Here is a 22,392-nt window from a genome sequence, read left to right as displayed (position 1 = left end):
TGATTTGTTATCTGTTCATGTTTTCCCCTCTATGAATTGCCTGTTTGAAGTCAGAGTGGGGAGGAAAACATCTTTTTTCTTTTCTTTCTTTTTTTCCCCTTTCAGTATAAGGATAGAACCCAGGGGAACTTTACCGATGAGCTACATGACAAGTCCTTTTTATTTTTTGAGACAGGGTCTCTGTAAGTTGCCCAAGCTGGCCTTGAACTTGTAATTCTCTTGCCTCAACTTGCAGAGTCACTAGGATTATAGACATACATACCAAGCTTCACCAAACTTGGTATTTCTTTATGCAATCTGAATACTAATCCTTTCACTAGTAATGTTTCAGCATTTCCCATAAAAATTTTATTATGGCAAATGTTAAACATACATAAAAGTTTACAGAAGAGGGGCTGAAGTTGTAGCTCAGTGGTAGAGTGCTTGCCTAGCATGTATAAGGTACTGGGTTTGATTCTCAACACCACATAAAACTAAATAAATAAATAAAATAAAGGTATTGTGTCCATTTACAACTAAAAAAAATTTTAAAAACTTTAAAATATAACTTCACAGAATAGAACAACTCCCCTTTACTCATCTTCAACAATTATCACCTTATGAATCTATTTCATTTACACTATCACCCATTTTCCCCGTTTCTTATTTTGAAGCATACCTTAGACATCATAGGCATACTCATATGTCTATTCCCTGGGAAAATCTATAAACTGGGGCCACACCTACCCACATTCTAATCATCTCAATTATTTACTAGATTAAGGTGATCTTGGATTTCTAGTGTTTAATGGTCCTGTCATAAGTCATAAATCCTTTTGGTAGAAAATATCACAATGACCTCAAAGTATAATTTTTTTACATGTCCAATAGTTCTGGCAATCAATTGAAAGTAATGTAACAAATAAGATAAAACAGCAAACTTCTATAAATAAAATATTAAAAATAACAAAAGTAAAAAAAAGACAATATGATAAAGGACAATAAACAACAGATGCTTCAGATAATAGCAGACCCACAGTTATTAGACATTTTTTTAAAAAACTATGATTAATAAATTTAAGAAAATAAGAGATCAGATTGATATTGGGTAATAATTGGAAAGAATAAAACAACCAAACAGAAATGCTTCAATAAGTAACTAAAACAATACTGAAGTAAGGGCTTCAACAGGTAGTTTTCAACAGATTAGAAAGAATTAGAAACAGTGAACTGAATGAAAGATTAAAAATTATCTAGAATGAAAAGAGACAAATATAAAGAAAACGGGACAAAATGAAATGGTCAAACATACCATGTAAGTGGAGTACCAGAAGATGAGAAGAAAGAGTGGGAGCAAAATCAGTATCCAATGAGATGAGATGAGAATTTTCCAAAACAGACTAAGACCAACAGACCCAGATTCAAGAGGCACTATAAACCGCAAAAGAAAAAAAATCAACAAAAACATCATGTAGGCATATCAAGGAAAAAAGAAATTACCTTTAAAGAGCAAACATAAAACCGATGTTATTTCTAAGAATGGAAGCCACAGCAATTAAAGGTATCTTCAAAATCATAAATAGCTGTAAATTCAGTAAAAATATTAGTTGAAAATAAAAGCAAAATAAAGTTGAAGAACACAAAAACTGGGAGAACATGTGAACATGTAATATGCAAATATTTATAAAAGAAAATTCTAAAGCATGTTCTTTTTTTTTTTTTTTTTTTTTGCGGTACTGGGGATTGAACTCAGGGCCTTGTGCTGGCAAGTCAAGCACTCTACCAGCTGAGCTATCTCCCCAGCCCCCTAAAGCATGTTCTTGAGGGAAAAATAATATAATCCCAGATATAAGCTCTGATTCAAGTAGTCATTACATACAACAGCAAAAGTAAGAGTGGGTAAACATAAATGCACACTAATTGTATAAAAGTAATAATGTCCTGAGAATTTAGGAAGTACACATCTAGAATAGACAATTTATATAAAATGGGTTGGAGAGTAAATGAAATTGATGTGTTCTAAGGTCTTTACATTATCTAGGAAAAGGTAAAACACTAAATTATCTTACAAGCTGATAGACTAAGATTTCACATTGTGATACCTCAGGTCAATACTAGAAAGAATACTAAAAGATACATAATTGTTAAGTTTATGGAGCAGAAGAGTTAAAATAATTAAATAATCAATTTAAAAGAAGGCAGAAAAGAAAATGAACACAGGACTCCTATAATCCCAGCAGTTTGGGAGGCTGAAGCAAGAGGATCCCAAGTTCAAAACCAGCCTCAGCAAAAGCGAGGCACTAAGCAACTCAGTGAGACCCTTCCTCTAAATAATATACAAAATAGGGCTGGGGATGTGGCTCAGTGTTTGACTGCCCTGAGTTCAACCTCCAGTACCCCCTGCAAGAAAAAGAAAAAGAAAATGAACTCAGGAGAGGTGGGATAAATAAAAAAAGCAAATATAATAGATTTAAATGTAAGTATATTAGTAATTCTTACATATGAGCAGATGAAATATTTCAATTGGAAGACAAATATTACCAGATTAAAAAAATGTTATTTTATATTATTCCTCAGTTTAAAATACCCCTCAACCCCACCCCACCTCTGTACCTGAAATAAAATCCAAACCACTTCCTAGCTTTCAAAGTTAACATGATCTAGTCCTTTCCTATCCCTCTAACATTTTTCTTCTCTTAGGCACTATGTTCCAACTATGCAGACCTTCATTTGACTCCTAAAATATTCCAAGGTAGATCATTCCTTTTGTGTTTTGCACTGTCATTCTTTCTGTAAACAATGGTTCCCCAACTTCTGCAAAACAGGGTTCTCTTATCATTGAAATAGATGCATAAATGGCATCTTCTTAGAAGCTTTTCTTAATCATATAATTTAAAATAGTAATATATTTAGTCACCAAGTACTATTGCTACAATAGTCATCTAGTACTTACCACTATCTTATATTTTCCTTGTTTATTCATGTATGGTGTATTACTACTAAAACATAAATTACCTCATAGGGACTATGTCTATTTTATTTACCAAGGTTTTCTCAGAATACAGAACAGTGATTGGTACACAGTTGGTAATAAATATTTAATAAATGAATAAAACTAATTCAAGTTTCCAACGATATGGTTTTGTCCGTTTATTGTTCTTGGTGATGATAGCTATTTTAAAGATTTTCCTAACAAAAAAAGGTATTAAATGGTATCAAGATTCCATTTCATATGTTAGCAGTCCTTGAAAATGTGCACTGTACCACTTGTGTAAAATTTTCAGGGGTTATTCAACCAATTGATCAAATACATGGTATAGTCCTAGAAACAAGTGTGGTAAGTGACATGGAAATACAGGAAAGAGTCAAGGGAGGCTACTGAATTAGTAAAGGGTTGCAATATACTTCTGAAAAAAAATTTTTCCAAACAAGAAAGACGAGAGCAATATAGGTCAATGTTTAAAGGCAAAATATTGAAAACAAGTCAAAATGATCTATTCTTTACCTAAATAAAATAATTTTAAAATAATTCTCGTACTAAACAAAAGGGTTTAGAATGTTAACACCAAGAGTGGTAATTGATATTACTATACAATGGTAAATACATTAGTATGTTTTTAGTCTTTGTATTTAGGATTTATTTTTAAACTTAATCACACTGAGAACTATTTTGCATTCTGCTTTGTTTGGGTTGCTATACCAAAACTATCATAAATTGAGTAACTCAAACAAAAGAATACATTTCTCATAGTTTGGATGCTAGGAAGTCAGAGATCAGTGTGCCAGCATGGATGGGTTCTGGATAGGACCCTCTTCTTGGTCTGCAGATAGCTGTGTATTTACTTTATCCACACATGATGAAGGGAAGAGGGGAAACATCTCTCAAATCTCTTCTTATAAAGGCACTAATTGTATCACAAGAGCACCACCCTCACAACCAAATCACCTCCAAAAGTCCCTATCTACTAACTGTGCCATTGTAGGTTAGGGTTTCAATATATGAATTTGGGGTGGAGGACACACAGCCCATAACAGGACACACAACCCATTAACTTAGAATCTTCTAACATTAGAAACTAGTATAATGGCTTTAAAAAACAGATAATATTCCACTAAGAATATACAACAGAATGTGATTAATCTTATTGTTATAAATGATTGCAACTCCTTTTTATCATTTAGAGTATTAGGACAACTAACATCTTGTCCACAAAGAATTTTAAGTGCAATTTAACTGAAATTATTTTTGTCCACAACATTAAGGTATTTCTTAAAGAGGAGGGTGGCAAAACAGAACAAAAACAAGGTCCCAGTTCTCTAGATGGTTTTTGGAAAACAATATAAATTACAGAAAAAAATAAAGAAAGCCTATAATAATCATTAAATGAGAGTAAGAGAAGTGAAGGTTTCTTAGAGGAGAAACTAAGCAGAACATTTTGCAAAAACCATGAACTGAATTTTGAAAAAGTAATAGGTTTTAAGGTTGGAAGTGTTCCAGGTCCACAGTGGGTGTTAAAAGAGGAGGCAACTTCCTGTTGGTGCTTGTAAGTATTTGAGAAGAATTCTCTCAGGACATTTCAACTTATTAAAACGTCCTAATAGTAAGCAACCAAGATGTTTCTCAAAGATTATGCTCCCAATTCCCTTACTAAAACTATTGAATTTCCTTTTAATCTTCATCATTCACACCTTTCCCCCCCTTTCATAATTCTCCCCTTTCTTTGAATCTTTGTAAAAGACTTCTACCTATTTAAAAAATGGAAACAGGCAAATTTCTCTACTTTTAAGACAGGTCAGCAACAGAAAATACTGTTATTCTGTAAAAAAGGGACTGGGTGACACTGCCTTAAAACATAATATGCATTTAAATCATTAAAATATTACTTGTATAAGATTTATCATACTGTAATAGCGATAACTGTGAAACATGAATATTAAAGGGTATTAACCAAGGATTATTTATAAATGTGCCCTAAATAACAAATATAGAACCCCATGGCCTATCAAAAATGATAAGCAAATAACAAAAACTGATTTCTTTTCTTGATTTTACTCTGGCAAGAATGGATTCTATTCTGATAATAATTCCAGCATTACTGTCATGTAGAAGGAGATGCCTTGTGAACCTCAATGAGGCTGCCAGGTTTAGGACAGATATAAGAACCACCACACTGTCAGAAATGAAAGAGTAAGACTTCACAGGATGTGTTGTCACTGACAGGCTGATAGCCACTTTCCTTCTCCACCTTTTCTTCCTCAAGGATAGCACTTGTTTCCTACAGATCCACCAGCATACAACTCCAATTCCTTTCTAACGCACTTAACCATCTGTAGATGCCCTGAGGCTTGTCTATTTACAACCTTGTCCCTACACAGCACAAGTTGAACCCTCAGGGAGGTTCTGGATTGATCCTCAGCAGGATCTGTTTCACAAACTATTCCTCAGCCCCACCCGGCTTCCAGCTGTTTCTGTCAGTATTTATGATTTCTGTATCTTCTCTCTTTATCATGCTATGTAACCCCCCCACAACACACACAAAATTTAAAGTAAAAGGCAACTCACACAACCAGTCTCTGAACCCCATTCTAATAGAAAGCAACTGCTCCATGCCTGCTTCTTTTGGATGGTTCAGACCTCTAATTCCTAGGGTCTTTGGGCTATTTACAGCTTTCATATCATTCCCTCCAGATACTCTGGTAAGGAGGGTGAAACTGAACATCCGTAACAATTTCTAACTTCTTCTGAAACTTCTTAGCTTCCAGCCTCAATTCCAACTTCATGATAAAACTTGACACTATGGCAAAAAGAAATGGATGAAGTTACAGATAGCCACAACTTAAAGATTCCCATGTACTTCTTTCTGGGTTGATGGTGCTCTGCATACCCATTTCAAGCCTGCCTCCAGGACTATGTCTCATTATAATAAAAAGGCAGAAAGAGTTGACTGGGGGGAGTTTCCTTTCTTTCCACTTGATAATTTCGTTTCCTTTTTTTAGCCAAAAGGAAAACGTCCATATCGGAATGTAATAAACAAGTAGAATTTTCTTCCTGGTTACTCTGTTCTTGGTAGATGTCCTTCTGGCTCCAGCTGGTGTATGAATAACGAAGAAACTTCTCACGATTAGATTCCATTGACCTGAGGAAGTAGAGCTGGACCCACTAAGACAGGAAATGAAAACCACAGAGGGACAACAGGTCTACGGAGAAGGCGAGACTCCCCAAAGTCAGGAAAGCGAAAGGGTAGAATGAGAAAGGACACTGGCTAAAAGCCGAGGCAACTACGGCGTTGAATCAGGAAGAACAAGACCCAATCATGGTCTTTATCTTCACTAAATTCGCTGGGTAAGGGGGTCGACTCTCACCAGAGACACCAACTTGTGCCTCCATCACCTCCCAGAGGGAGAATACGCTCCTTCTGAAACCACCCAACCTACCTCAGAATCCTCTTAGGCGCGGCAAGGGCGCTCCGCCCGCCCACCTACCTGTGCTGCGCCTGCGCCTTTCCCGCACGCTCTCAAGGTCAGCACCACCCCCAACCCCTAACCTAGCACCACGGAAGTTGCTTTAGAGGACGTCCTACGTATCCTCACCTCTGCGTAGCGTGGGGTTGCCGGCGTTCAGGGGGGAGGGACTTCCTGTCCCGCGCGGGCAAACTTCCGGCAGAGCCGGAAGCCCTTCTCCCTCGCGGTTTCTAGAGGTTCCCCTCCGCAACACCGGCAGGGGCAGTCCGGCGGCTTCTGGGTGTCTGGTGTACGACCTGTCCTTGGCGCCATGGTGAGTTCTTCTGTGAAGGCAGGAGTAACAGCTGTGGGAGAGAAATGGCCAGGAAGTTCCTTGTGAGGGGAGTCGGTTGAGTACCCTGCTCAGAATGGAACTGGCTGAAGCACCCGGTGAGCCGCTGGGCAGGACCCGCCACCTGCCCCGGAGTGCCAGAGCTCCTGAGGAATCAGTATCGGTCCTGACCAGTCGCGAGAGTAGGAGGGCGGAGGGTGGGGGCGGATCCGTCAGGAAGTTCGGAGTAGGTAGCTTGACTGTTGGTGGCCCTTCACTCTGTATGGCCCGTGGCGCCAGGTGGACTCAGAATTGACCTTGCCTGGCTCATCACCTCGTCCCTGTCACCTTTTTCAGCCGCGGGACTGAGGCCAAAAACTTAAAATCTTAGAAATACCTTTAGTGTCTCCAAGTGAACACAGCGGATCCACTTCTTGGAGAAGTGTAACACCTGTCCCTTAAAAAAAAAAAAAAAGACAAAATCAGCTTATCTTTCAAACACAACCACTTCAGAATTGGAAAGTATGTCAAATGTAAAAATCCCGATTTAGTAAGAACAGATTTCACTCAAAAGGAAAATCTCAAATGTATGGAGGAAAGATCTATTGTAGTATAGAGAATGCCCTGATGATGGGATCAGCAGGGGTCTCAAAGGTTAGACAGAAATGTCTCTTTTATAGGGAGGCGTAATAAGACTAGAAAGAACCACATGTGGAGAAGTGCGATGAAGGACTAGTATTATGATGGAGAGTAACCAGAGAATGTTTTACTCTGAGGCAGCCTATTTTGAAGAGCTGTTAACAAGGGTTTGTGTGTTGTTTCAGGCTGAGGGTAGGCCAATGTTCAGGGACTTCTAGGAAGGGAATCATAATCAAAGTCTGTTTAATAAGCATTTGGTTCCCATTGATTGGTGGTGACAAGCAGTTTAGGACGTCATTTATGAAACAAAACAGGAATTTGGAGGGTCTAGATCCTCATAGGTGAATAAGGGAGCGGGGTGGAGGGGCAGACTGTGAACCTTGTTTAAGTTTAATGGGGAATGGTGATTCTGTTGCGGTAAGTCATTTTCTGGAACACAAAACGATGGTGTCAACTTTTTTAAACCTTTGTTGTTTCCAAGATCACAGGACTCTAGCATGGTTCAAAATCGTCAAGTTATTTCATCATGTGAAAGATTTTTAAACCCTTATCTGCAGGGCCTTCTGTCTTGGAATTTGGCTTCAGTCAGCCATTCTTTTTTTCAGGACCAAATATTGTCAAGTTTCAGTTTGGTTATTGTGTGTGATGATTGACTTTTTAATAGTTTATAAACTGAAATGAATGTAAAACAAAGATCTTCAAAATAATGGGGCTCCTGTGCACTCTACCAGATAACCTCTATCACTTTAAGCATTATGTTTGTGTATTTTAAACCTCAGTGAATAGTATGGTTTGTATATCTTAATAAGGTTTGTTTTGTTTTCTTTTGTGTCAATGATATTAGACTAAGAGAGGGAACTAGTCAGAACTAAATCCTGATCAACCGTTCTACTATCTTGAATATTACAGAAGAATGTGGGGTTCAGAAATAGGAAGTTATTTACTTAAGGTAGCAGTCTGGACTCAAACTCAGATCTCAGCTTCGTAAGTTTAAGATCAGTTTTTGACTTCTTGGTCTAAAAAGTTGAAGATGGTGTAATTAAAATTCTTAAATTCATCATAGTCACAGAGAAGCTGAACATGAACTTGTTTCTTGTGTTCTGGAATAGTAGAAATAGAATCCTTCTCCTGCCAGTTCAAAAGAGGTAATTATGTCTTAAACTAGTGCATTCTTATGCTTATTCTCAGAATGTTTCAGTTCAGGGGTCAGATTGTTGGCTCTGTTCATTCTGGCATTACTTATACTTTGGAGCTAATTACTTGACTCTTTCTCTGATAGGAAATTGATAATGTCTGCGTGTGCAAATGTAGTCAGTGCTTGGAATTCACCAAAAGAAAAGGTTTATCCACTTAATGAATTGAACATAGACTGGATTTGTTTAGGATTCAGCTTGGTTGAAGTGATGACAACTATTACATTGTTTAGGTCTAATGATGTAATAAAAAGAACACTAGACATGAACTCAGGAGACCCAGATTCTGCCTGTTATTGCATGAATTTGGTAAAATCACTCAACTTTGATAAGCGTTCCAAATGTCTCCTAGATAAAAGAAGTAAAAGTTGATGGGGATTAAAGCACCATCTAACACTTTTTTTTTTTTTTTTTTTTTGCTGTACTAGGGATTGAACTGAGGGCTTGCACACGCTAGTCAAGTAACTGCTGGGATTAAGCAGTGGTCTGTTGGATGAAAAAAAGTAGTAATTATCTGCCATAGTTAATCAGAATTAATGAGAAAGTTTTCCTTTGGGGAGAAGGTGAGGAGGAGTATTGAGAAGTAATAATGTGATAAATGTTATAAGAGAAAGTACACATAATTTCAAACAGTACAGAAGAAATAAATTAATTCTAACTTGGGGAAGTCATGTAGTTGGTGACTTTTATTGAGTTGTAAAGTGGATTAAGTACTAGCTCTTTTTAAAAAATATTTTTAGTTGTAAATGGACACAATTTTATTTATTTTTTGTGGTGCTGAAGATTGAACCCAGTGCCTCACACATGCTAGGCAAAGCGTTCTACCACTGAGGTGCAACCCCAGACCCAAGGTACTAGCTCTTAAACTTAATTTTACATAGGAATTACTCATGATATTTGATAAAAACCCTTACTTGGGTCCATTACTGAGGGGTGAAGTTTCAGAATCTTGTGCTTAATGAAGTTACAGTTCAGTCAAACTAGCAGTCCTCAAGTCATCCTTAGAGTAAAATATAGGCATGAGAAACTTTGAGAAATTGGAGGGTTTTTGCAGCTCGGTGGTACTCAGACATGCTGTTTGAAGGATGGGTGCTGTGCTCATTTTAGCATTTGGCATACCATGGCAGAGATTTGGGTTTCTTCTTAGTTCTCTGACTTTAACTTTTGCTACTTTCCTAAAGAGGCTTAGTTAACAGAATTTTAGAGACTGTTCCCTTGTATAATACTAGATATTGTTCCTTAGTATTTGACTGATTCAAGTTTTTTTTTTTTTTTAATTTCTTATTTGTTCTTTTTAGTTGTACATGACGGAGAATGTATTTTGACATATACATACATGGAGTATTCTCATTCTTGTGGTTGTACATGATGTGGAGTTACACTGGTTGTGTATTCATATATAATCATAGAAAAGTTATGTCTGATTCATTCTACTGTCTTTCCTATTACCATCCTGTTTGCCTTCCCTTCATTCCCCTTTGTCTAATCCAGTGAACTACTTTTCTTCCCCTTCCCCCCTTACTGTGGGTTAGCATCTGCATATCAGAAAGAATATTCGATCTTTGGTTTTTTGGGTTTGGCTTATTTCACTTAGCACGTTCCATCCATTTACCTGCAAATTCCATAATTTCATTGTTCTTTATGTCTGAGTAATATTCCATTGTGTGTATATTCCACATTTTCTTTATCCATTCATCAGTTGAAAGGCATCAAGATTGGTTCTTAAGACTTTGCAATTTGATCCACATTTTTAAAAAGTTTTTTATTTAGTCTATGACAAAACCATAAAGTGAATTAAGTTAATATCTGAAAATCAGCAGATATTCTAGCGTGTTCTTAAAAGATAGAAGTATTAATTCCTAAGAAGATTTTTTTTCTGTGTGACATGGTGTTGCCTGTGTTTCTAAGAATGAACACTTTTTCCCAAAACAACTTTGCAGAAGTAAACTTGAGTGTATTTCTGTACTACTTGTATTTATTTCTACTTTCTGTATCACCTGTTTTAGTCTACTTTTCGTTGCTAACAACACAGTAACACAGGCTAGGTAAGTTATACAGAAAAGAATCTTATTTGGCCTACAATTCTGGTCCCGGGTGGAGGGACCTCATCTGGTGTTGGCTTTATTGCTGGCAAAGTCTGAAGGTATCAGAGAAAATCAAATGACAAGCGACAGTATACTCATGCATGCTCTAATTTCTTTCTCCCTTATAAAGCCACCAGTTTTTAATCATGAGCACTTCATTATGACCTTACCTAATAGTAATCAATTAGGCCCTACCTCTCCCAAAGACCCTATCTCTGACACAAAGTCACATTATTTCCATTCTCTTAATAGCATATAATGGGGATTAAACTCCAAAATGAGTTTCAAAGGTGATAAGCCATATTCGGTCAATACACCACTTTTTTTTTTTTTTTTTTAACTGAAGATTGAACCCGGAGGCTCTTTACTACTGAGCTACATACCCAGTCCTTTTTATTTTTTTTTTTTTGAGATAGTGTCTTCCTAAGTTGCTTAGGGCCTTGCTAAATTGCTTAGAGCCTCACTAAGTGACTGAGGCTGGCGTGGAACTTGAGATCTTCCTACCTCAGCCTCCTGAGTTGCTAGGATTGCAAACTTGTGACACCGCACCCAGCTTACACCACCAATTCTTGTATGTATATATATATTTAGCCTGTGTACCTACTACCTGTGTGTACAAATTTATTAACTGTATCCTTAAAACTATTATAATATATCTAAAAAGCATTCACAAAGCTTGTATTATTCTTGTGTAATTCTTTCAATAAAGTTTATTGCCATTTTCAATGAACAGAAAATCTATAGTAGTAGGGAATATAAAATTTTATTTAATATATTTCACTTTTTAAAAAAATTTTTTTAATTGTTGATGGACTTTATTTTATTCATTTATTTATATGTGGGGCTGAGAATTAAACCCAGTGCCTCACACATTTGAGGCAAGCACTCCATCACTGAGCCACAACCCCAGCACCTATACTTCACTTTTGTGCCACATATTTCTAATTATTTTTAAAAGTTTTGTTTTTTTAGAGTAGTTTTTGGATTCACAGGACAATTAAGAGGAAAATATATAGAAGAAAAATACATGTATTCCTTGTCCCCGCACATGCACAGCCTTCCGCATTGTTAACATCCGTCACCAGAGTGGCACATTTTTTTTATAGTTGATTAATGTGCATTGATTGACACATCATAATCACCCGAAGCCTGTAGTTTATATTAGGGCTTCTTCTTAACTGTTATACATTCTATGGGTTTAGACAATGTATAATGACATGTATCCAACATTATAGTATCAAGCAGAATATTTTCATCCCCCTAACAGTCTTCCTGTACTCTACCTATTCATCCCTTCCCTTTTTCCAATCACTGATCTTTATCATTTCCTTGACTTTGCCTTTTCCAGAATGTCATATAATTGATATAATAGTATTAGCCTTTTCAGATTAGTCCCTTTTACCTTTATAGTAATATACATTTAAGATTTCTTCATGGTCTTTTATTACTTGATAGCTCAGTTCTTTTTCTTCCTTCTCCTTCCTTCCTTCCTTCCTTCCTTCTTTCTGCTTCTTCTCTCCTCCTTCTCCTTCTCTTTTTTTCCTCTAAACCCTCTCTTCCCCTTCTTGTCCCTCTTCTCCTTTCTTTAGGTGGAGTTTGAAACCATGGCCTTACACATGTTAGGCAAACACCCTGTCACTGAAATATATTCCCAGCCCTAACGCTCATTTCTTGGTAGGGTTGAATAATATTGCATTTTCTAGATATACTACAGTTTATCCATTCATTTACTGAAGGATATGCTGATTCCTTCAAAGTTTTGGCTACTGTTAGTAAAGCTGCTGTAAACATCCATGTACAAATTTTTATGTGGACATGTTTTCGGTTCCTTTGGTTATATCAAGGAGTGCAGTGCTGAATTTTATGGTAAGAATATGTTTGTTTTGCATGAAACCACCAAACTGTCATCTGATTATCTTCCTCTCCGTTTTCCTGTGAACCCAAAACTGCTTTGAGAAAAATAAAGTTTTTTTTAAATAAAACAAAATGTGGCACGAAAGTGAAATCTTTTAAATAAATTTTCATATCGTTTTCTATAGTTTTTTTTTAAAACCATGTTTCTATAATCTTCTGTTGCTGTTTGAAAAAGTGACCATAAATAATTTTATTGAAAGATTTATGCAACAAAAACTGTAAACTTTGTGATTGCTTTTTAGATATAGTACAATCATTTTTAGGATGCAGTTAATAAATTTGTACTCATAATACCAGGCACATAGACTGCGTTTTTAACCAGCATGGAATGAGAATTTCCTATGCTTCACTTTCTTGCCAGCATTCAGTATTGATAGTGTTCTGGATTTTGACAATTCTCATAGATATATTGTAGTGTCTTATTGTTTTGGTTTGTATTTCCCAAATGACTTAAGACATGGAGCATCTTTTCATATGCTTATTTGCAATCTGCATATCTTCGTTGAGGTGCCTGTTAAGTCTGGCCCATTTTTTAATCAGAGTATTTCCTTATTATTGAGTTTTAAGAGTTGTTGGTTCATTTTGGGTAATAGTCTTTAAAATTTTTTTTATTTGTTCTTTTTAGTTGTATATGACAGTAGAATGTATTTTGACATATTATACATACATGGAGTATAACTTCCTATTCTTGTGGTTGTACATGATGTGGAGTTATACTGGTTGTGTATTCATATATATGAACATAGGAAAATTATGTCTGATTCATTCTACTGTCTTTCCTATTCTCATCCCTTCTCCCTTCCCTTCATTCTTCTTTGTCTAATCCAATGAATTTCTATACTTCCCTCCACATTTCCCACATTGTCTTTATCCATTCATCTGTTGAAGGGCACTTAGGTTTGTTCCATAGCTTAGCTATTGTAAATTGAGTTGCTGTAAACATTGATGTGACTGTCATTGTAGTATGTTGATTTTAAAACCTTTGGGTATATACCGAGAAGTGGGATAACTGGGTCAAATGGTAGTTCCATTCCAAGTTGCCTAAGGAATTTTCATACTACTTTATAGAGTGGTTGCACCAATTTGCTGTCCCACCAGCAATGTGTGAGTGTACCTTTTTCCCCACATCCTCATCAACATTTATTGTTACTTGTACAGTAAATATTACTTTTGCCATTCTGACTAGAGTGAGATGAAATCTCAGTGTATTTTTTTTGTTGTTGTTATATATGAACAGCCTGCCTTTATTTTATTTATTTTTTATGCAGTGCTAAGGATTGAACCCAGTGCCTCACACATGCTAGGCAAGCGCTCTGCCACTGAGCTACAGCCCCAGCCCTCAGTGTAGTTTTAATTTGCATTTCTGTAATTGCTAGAGATGTTGAACCTTTTTTCATATATTTGTTGACCGATCATATTTCTTCTTTAAAGTGTCTGTTGAGTTCCTTTGCCCATTTTTAATTGGGTTATATGTTTGTTTGTTTGTTTGTTTTGGTGTTAAGTTTTTTGAATTCTTTATATATTCTGGAGATTAATGTTCTCTCTGAGGTGAAGGTGGCAAAGATTTTCTCATTTTGGATAAGTCTTTGTCTGACTTTGTAAGAATTTATTCCTAGTCTGTGTGTTGACTTCTCACTTTCTTGATATTCTTTCATAGGGCAAAAGTTTTTAATTATAACCAAATCTAGCATATCAACTATTTCTGTAATAGAACATGCTTTTGGTGTTGAATATAAAAAGTCAGTGCCATACCGAAGGTCATTTAAGTTTTCTCTTATGTAACCTTCTAGGAATCATAGTTTTATGTTTTACATTTAAGTCTGTGATCCATTTGTTTTTGTGAAGAGTGTAAAGTCTGTCTGGATTTATTTATTTATTTATTTTTGCATGTGAATGTCCAGTACTAGCACCATTTGTTGAAAAGACCATCTTTTATCCATTTTATTGCCTTTGCTCCTTAACTATATTTATGTGGGTCTATTTATGACCTTTCTATTTTGTTTTATTGAACTATGTTTTTTCTTTCACCAATACTCTACTGTCTTTTTGGGGGGCGGTTTCGCTACTGGGGATTGAATTCAAGGTCACTGACCACTAAGCCACATCCCAAGCCCTTTATTTTATTTAGGGACAGGGTCTCAATGAGTTGCTTAGCACCTTGCTTTCACTGAGGCTAGCTCTGAACTCTTGATCCTCCTGCCTCAGCCTCCCAAGTCACTGGGATTACAGACATGCACCACTGCACACAACTACTCTACTATCTTGATTACTGTATCTTTACAGTAAGTCTTGAAGTTAATTAGTTTTCTAATTTTTTTCTTCAATATTGTATTGTCTAGTATGGGTCATTTGCCTCTCCTTATTTTATTTTATTTTCCTTTCTTTGTGATAGGAGCTGAAGGAGCTTAATGGAGGGTATTACACAAAATAAATACTAAACACATGTAACTGGGATTCTTGACATTCAGAGATAACCTTGGGGGATGGGATGACTGGAGTTAGCAAAGGAGGCAGCTAGATTTTTGTGACTTCTCCGCTGCCTAGCTAGCTTCTGCTTCTGTGGAATCACTTCTCAAGGAGGAACTCAAACATGCTATGATGCTGAGGACCCTCATATCTGTTTGACCTGCCTAAGCTGGGCAGGACCCTGGCCTTTCTCCCACACCAGACTGCGCACATTGTAGTGTCAAACAAATCTATGCCCACCCACATTGGGCTGTCCCTTTCAGGGAGCCTGTGGACATCCTAGTAGGAGCCTTATTTAAGACATGCTTTTTCCCCAAGGGACATCCCATTGGTGGGTACCTCCATGATCACGTGTCAGCTCTTTGGTGATGCTATGTGAGGGGAGTTTTATTTGAGCTCTTATGTCCCCCATACATGACACACCAGAGGACCCCAGTCCTCTTTCCTGACATTCAGTTTTGTCTAATTAAAAAGCTCAGTTCTTTCCTTTGCTCTAAAACCTTCCATGACTCCCCAGATTACATCTGTCTGTGGAAGAGACTTTTCCCTCTCCGTATAAACTGTGGATTCAGTTTTTTTTTTTTTTTTTTTTTTTAATTCACAGAATAATTCCCCACAATGTATAACCACAAGAATGGGATCCTAATTAAAATAACTTATACTTTTTGTATGTATAATATGTCAAAATACATTCTACTGTCATGCATTTCTATAAAGAACGAATAAAAAAATAAACATTGAAAACAAATAAATTCCCAAGATTTGTGTTGGGATTGCACTGAATATGTAGATCAAGTTGAGAAGGACTGACATCTTGACAATATTGTGTCTTCCTATTCATGAACATGGAATAACTGTCCATTTTTTTAATTCTTTGATTTTGATCATCAGAATGTTATAGTTTCCTCATACACTTCTTGTACCTATTTTGTTAGATTTATATCTACATATTCTTTTTTGGATACTGATGTAAATAGCATGTTTTTAATTTAAGCTATTCTTTTTTATTGCTGATACATAGGAAAGTCACTGGACTATGTATTTATATCATACAACCCTGCTATATTCACTTACTAGATCCTGGATGTGTCACACTTTTTTAGTCTTATTACAGTTCTTGGAGAATACACCTCATTCACTCAAAATATCCTAATTTTATGTCTGTATCTTTTTTACTTATGAAACAAACACAATTCTGTTGTTATAATAGATCAAATATCTTCTGCATTTTGGTTATAAACTTACGATTTAGAAAAACCTGGAGCATTTTTTTTTTTTTAATACATTTTTAGTTGTAGATGGACACAATGCCTCTACTTCATTTCGTGTGTGGTGCTGAGAATCGAACCCAGTGCCTCACCTGTGCTAGGCAAGCACTCTATCACTGAACTTCAACCCTACTCCCCTGAAGCAGTCTTAACTATTGTTGAAACTGTTATTCTGATATTGAGACTCAAAAAATTAGTATCTGATTGTAATTTTTAAAACTCTTTGAGATATGAAAATCAGTCATGATTATTTGTAAATATGACCTTACAAATAGTAAACACATTGCATCAAAAATGCTTGAATTGTAATCAGGTTACCTGTATAGTTTGGCTCAAGATTGTATGATTCTGAGTATATGAATTTGTGCTTATTGTTGGCATACATTTATTTGAATGTACATTGTGGACAAAAGAAGGAATATTTAATTTGTATAGAATTCAAGGATTTCACAAAGAAGGATTGGTTGGACTAGATCTTTAAATGTAAGTAGAAGCACTACAGACAGATTAAAAAATTTGCTTTTCCTCAATTTTCAAGGAAAATTAAATTTTCCTTGAATTTTACTTTTACCCAGTAATAATCGCTACATTTATTTAGCAGTTAATATTTATCAGATATTGTTTTAACTCATTTAAATCCTTATGAAGTAGTTAAATTCTGTTTTTTTGTCTTTTTCGTTTTGTTTTGTTTCGTTTTTGTTTTTCAGGACCTTGCATGTGCTAGGCAAGTACTCTACCACTGAGCTAAATTCCCAACCCCCTGTTTTTTGTTTTTAACCTCTACCTTTTGAGTGTAGAAATGGACACCCAGCAAGATTAGAGTCACTTGTCCAAAATCACTCAGCTAGTGGCATTGGAATTTGACTTGTAGTCTACTTCTTGGCCACTGTGCTTTCTGGCCAGCCTGATCATTGTTTAGCTTTGATAAGTTTCAAACTTATGGAAAGATTGAATTTCAAAGTTCAGTGCATTATGAAAGGATTGTTGGTATTCATAAGTTTTTCCTGAGAGAAACTGCCACAAACCAAGAGTTGAAGTAAGAATGCTGGGTGGTGAGTCCAATCTACTCTGTTATATTAATTTGAGATTCTTAATTTCCTTTTATAAATATTAGCTTATTTAATCCTTACAAGAAAGGGATTATTATTCATTGTCACTAGCAATGAAATGTTAAATTTGTGAATGCCAATGATTTATTGTGTATTTAGTTAAAATATTGCAGTCATACATGATGAGATCTGTTTTGGGTGCCATCTCTTATCATATTGTAGATAAGGAATGAATCAACAAATCCCAGAGCTTTCCTAATTAGTGTGTAGCTAGTTAGTGACAGAACTACATCTATTCCAGTGATGATTTAATGCATTAAAATATTCACAATGAATGCATTTACCTAACAGTAAATTAACTTTTCTTGGCTATTGTGTATGGCTTTAAATTTTAGAGTTAAGTCAAAATTTTTATTTAAAATGTGTTTAATGAAGTTTTATTAATATATTTACCAAAGTTATAATATTAGTTTGTTTAAAAGAAAGCATTTGTAAGTATGTTGAATTTAAGTCGAGATGATTATCTCATGAAAAAGATACATCTTGTCCTTTGAGAGGTGTAGAAACCACAGTACATTATCTTTTGCTCTTAAAGCAGGTGGTTTTCTTCAGGTTAAAGTTGAGTGTTTAACAGTCATACATTCCTGAATGTAATGAAAAATAGGGGGCATATTTATGCTTTATCTTTTTATTTCATCAACAAGTAAATATTTATTCAATTTACATTGCAAACCTGCCATATTAGGTACTATCCTGGGAGTGGGTGTGGAATATAAGAAATGAACTGAATATAATTTTAGTGGAAAAAGTTACCTTAAATTTGTGGTCACAGTTGAGTATAACAGTGGCTAGTTTGGAGGTTTGCTTATGATTTTTCATAGAAAAAAATTTTAGTAGAAAGTCAAGGAAGTTTTTTTTTTTTTTTTTTTTTTAGTGAAAGTGAACATTGAAAACAGTAGGAATTGGTCTCAACAAGATGATTTGTCTTGAAAGACAAATATGTCTTTGAATTTATTGCTTTTGGCTAATAGCTTCTTTGAATATAGACCTGTAGGGATATTTTCTATAATGTCAGAACAGTACTCTTACAGCTAAGGAAGAGTGACAGAATTTAGGATGCCTTCTTCTATTGAACCTTTTGTTTGTTACCTAATAGTACTGTAATGAAACATTTGTGGGTGTCCTGTCTAGAGATGAAGTGACTTGTTAAAATCTTTTAAAATATTTTATTTCTCAACATTTTGATGACTGTGGTAGTGTTTCATATGATATATTGCATAATTTATTCAACCCACAGTAATTGTGGAAAATTATCTTTTAAAATAAACACAAATTAGTTTTAACACCAGTGTGTTAAAATGGTTTATGAATTGTATTTAATTAGAATGCCCTCTATCCTTGTGAAAAGGTATCTTTATCTTTGCATTGTATTTGTTAGTCTTCATTTGCCTTATCAGCTTACATTGAAGAAAATGTTTTCTCTTATTTCTAAATTTAATCAAATTCTGGTAAATGACTTCACATGATCATCTTCAGAAATTCTGGAGCTGCTGTTTTTGAATATAGTTATGTCAAATTCTTGAGTTCTATTATATTGGAGGTCTAATCCTTAAGAAATTTAAAACATATTTAGGCATTTTATGGAGGATTTGTGTTTTTTTACCTAAAGTTTTAAAATACATTGAAAGGCTTTTTTTCTGAATTAGAAAATAGCAAAAAATTTATGCTTGTGCTTTTTACTTTAAGGAAATTAAAAACATTTTTTTCCTATGAAACATTGCTGGCAAATTAGTTATATAAACAATTGTTTGGAAAATCCATGTACTTTAGCTCAAATCCTGGTTGTTGAGATTTATACGTAATTTTATTTTGTTTCTAGAATTAAACTATATGGAATTGATACTTTGTATGTCAAGACAGTTAATATCAGCACTTTCATGTGATCCAGTTAAGATATCTATATTAAATATCAATAGGTGACTTCCTTCTTATTATTTCGTTTCTTTGCTACCAGGTATTTCTGTTTTTTGTTATTTCATAATTAGCACAGACTTTTTTCCTTTCAGTTCAGTCTACTGCATCTGTAAGGGCTAGAACTATGTTATAGGAAAGGCCAGGATAGCCCATATAATCATACTAGAAGTGGTCTATAGAAAAGACTTGTGTATGTTTATGATTGTTTTTATGCTGCCTTTACCACCATTGGTGTTATACAGAAGGATTTCTCTTGATTTAAATCTAAACAGTCCTCAATCCAATTAAAAACCTATTTAACTAACCATCTTTAAAAACCCACCTTGAGTCTGTTGATCATCTGGGTGTATACTCTTACCAGACCATTCATCTCGTTTCTATACTTCCTTTTAGTCACAAAAATAACATTGGTAATGATTATTTTATGACATTTTTCCCTATCTTCAAAGATGTGGTTTTCTTCAAGGTTATCTCTTGCACTTTGTCCACTCAGACGCTTTGTTTGAGTTATTTGGTTAGTTATATAAATATCTTGAATTTTCCTATTCCCATAACCTTTACAAGGTCCTACCTAACTCTAGATCACTCATTTCTGATGTTGTGTCTAACCTACTGAATCATGCAGACTTGTTGCTTGGTAGTCATTCATTCAATTCCTATGCCACCACTGTGCCCCCTACCACCGCTGCCAAAAAAAAAAAAAAAAAAAAAAAAATATATATATATATATATATATATATATATATATATATCCTCATAGCTCTTAGCTGTTCTCCCCTGTCTTTTATAGCTCAACTCCTCTGCCCATTATGGTTCTTGGGAGATAATATGAGAACTTCAAAATGCTTTATAATTTGCAAAATAACTGTCTCTACTAGGAAATAAGATATCTGGAATCTTGACCTGTTTTTTTTTTTTTTTTTTCTTCCCTTGCCAAGTGTGTATAACCTATGAAGTCTTTAGTTTTCAAATTTAATACTTCTCCATAGATACTTATGCTTACATGTAGTAGAATGGACAAGGTCTCATAAATGGTTTTGATCCAATCTCTTCATGATCCTTAAGTGATAACACTGGTTCCTTCCCTTTTGCTTTAAGGATGTGTACATGCATGCATGTGTTCTGATCTATATGTATATATGTGTGTATGTGTGTGTGTGCATATACACACATATTTTAGCAACCATCAGATTTTCCTCTTATTGCTTACTTTCTCCAAGGAATAATTATGCTCATTATTTCCATTGTATTTTTACATGAACACCTGAGTTTTATCCTTATCGACTGAAATTTTCCTTGCATAGATAATTACTGTCATCATTATTCTCATGCCTATTTTCCTTTTTTCCTTAAAAAAATTTTAATTCTTTTTGATTTTGCACTTCTGCAGCTGTTCAGTTCATGTTTTTAATAGTGTTGCTTGGACTGTTTCAGTGGATTTCTGATCAAGCTCCTTACTTTCAACCTTCCTTTATTTTTTGGCAGTGCTGAGAATTGAATCCAGGACCTGTGTCTGCTAGGCCTTCACTTGACCACTGAGCACACCACTCATCCCTGTTTTCTTCCTCCACCATAGTGGCAGAGTTACCTTCCAAAATGTATTTGATTTGGTTACTTCTAGATTAAGGTCCTGGAATTATTTCCCAGTATTTGCAGAAAAGTCTATTGTATGTAACTTATACCAGCCATGTAGAATATTTCCTTATTTCTGGATCATGACAGTTCTCTTTGTATATAGGTGGGTATGTCTGCCTAAACTTTTCTCTTCCTGTTCTGACAATGGTATATATTTTTAACCAAGTCAGATTAGTTCAAGTGTTATTTCTGAACCACTCTTTCCCAGACCTTCTTTGAGGATTTGATCACTGCCTTTAACCTGGATTGTTCCCATAACACTGGGCAGTGACCTCTACCATATCACTTACCACATTGTAGGTGGCAGTGAGGGGTTGTTAACATTAAGAATCTGATAAAATGAACACATGATGAAAGAAATCAGTTATGTCCTTTTGCCTTGAACTCAGATGTGAATTGGTTCCAAGACCTGCTATAGATTATATTGTAGCCAAACAAATGTGTTTATATATTGAAAGACAGTGATTTTTCATTGTAGGGAACATGGCCCAGGAAAAGGGTGGGAATCACAGGGTGAGCCTAAAGAATTGGAAACATTAAAACCTTAACATTAAAATTTTTAAAAGACCATAATTTTTATTTAGGTTTTATCTGAAGAGCCAGTGTATCAGTTTGAAAGTAGTTTTAATAGTTGAAAGTCTAGAAGTTTAAATAGCAGAATTGAACATATTTATCCAAAACTATATGACATTTGGAGTATTTTGCATCCTAGAGAGGTATTCTATATATAGTGTTTTTCATCTTACTTCAGCACTAACTATATGAAATATCCTTCAGTGATATTTGCTGCTTTGTGCTGTAAATCTACTTACCAAGCAACCTGGTTGGCTTCCAGTGTATTATGAAGACACTAATTGAATAGAACAATTAACTGAACTTGAATACCTGAATTACTTGGTTGTTTTTATTTCACTATAAATTAGTTGATAACACTTGGAAATCTTGAGTGTTTCCAGTTGCTCTCATGAAAATTGGTCATCCTTGGCATGCTAGCACAAGCATTTTTTTTATGTTCTGAAGCTGAGAATACAAGCAGGTACTCCCCTTAGAAAGCTTGCCTGAGGCCTGTCAGACCCCTTTGTTAAGTTTTGTTTAGGCTACAGGTTTCCTATCAGTTGCCTAGAATTCTACCAATCTTCTAAGGTAGGCTTTATCTTTGTTCATTTCTCCTAGTTTCAACCACTTGTATCTTAGTCTTAGGTTTTCTCTTGAATCACAATATCTAATTTCCTTATATATAGCTAGCATTATTTCATCCCCTTACCCTGCTTGTTTAGAAAGTTTCCAAAGTGCTGAGACATGTTAAGCTAAGACCTTTTTTTGGTTTTAAAGATTCTCAGTGATATAAAATTTTGTCTTCGTTTTGTTTCTCACAATTCCTTGCAATTTGGTTGAACTAGGCTTTTGGCTGTTGTGTAT

General features: G+C 35.1%; 1 protein-coding gene across 4 annotated transcripts in view; it reads left to right on the top strand.

The window, feature by feature from the left end:
• The first annotated feature begins 6,640 nt into the window (after window positions 1-6,640).
• Window positions 6,641-22,392, top strand: part of Tmem161b (transmembrane protein 161B) — a 67,593-nt gene continuing 51,841 nt past the window's right edge. For 2 of the 4 annotated variants that reach the window (XM_047556530.1, XM_047556531.1), the window contains exon 1: window positions 6,641-6,754. In XM_047556530.1, the coding sequence (XP_047412486.1) occupies window positions 6,752-6,754 (3 nt within the window). In that variant the 5' untranslated portion in view covers window positions 6,641-6,751. The remainder of the gene's footprint in view (window positions 6,755-22,392) is intronic. The other 2 variants (XM_047556533.1, XM_047556532.1) reach the window with 2 other exon arrangements.

This window comes from Sciurus carolinensis, chromosome 6 (genome assembly GCF_902686445.1).
Source record: "Sciurus carolinensis chromosome 6, mSciCar1.2, whole genome shotgun sequence".
In the NCBI taxonomy this organism is placed as follows: Eukaryota; Metazoa; Chordata; class Mammalia; order Rodentia; family Sciuridae; genus Sciurus; species Sciurus carolinensis.
This window is presented reverse-complemented; position numbering and strand designations above follow the sequence as displayed.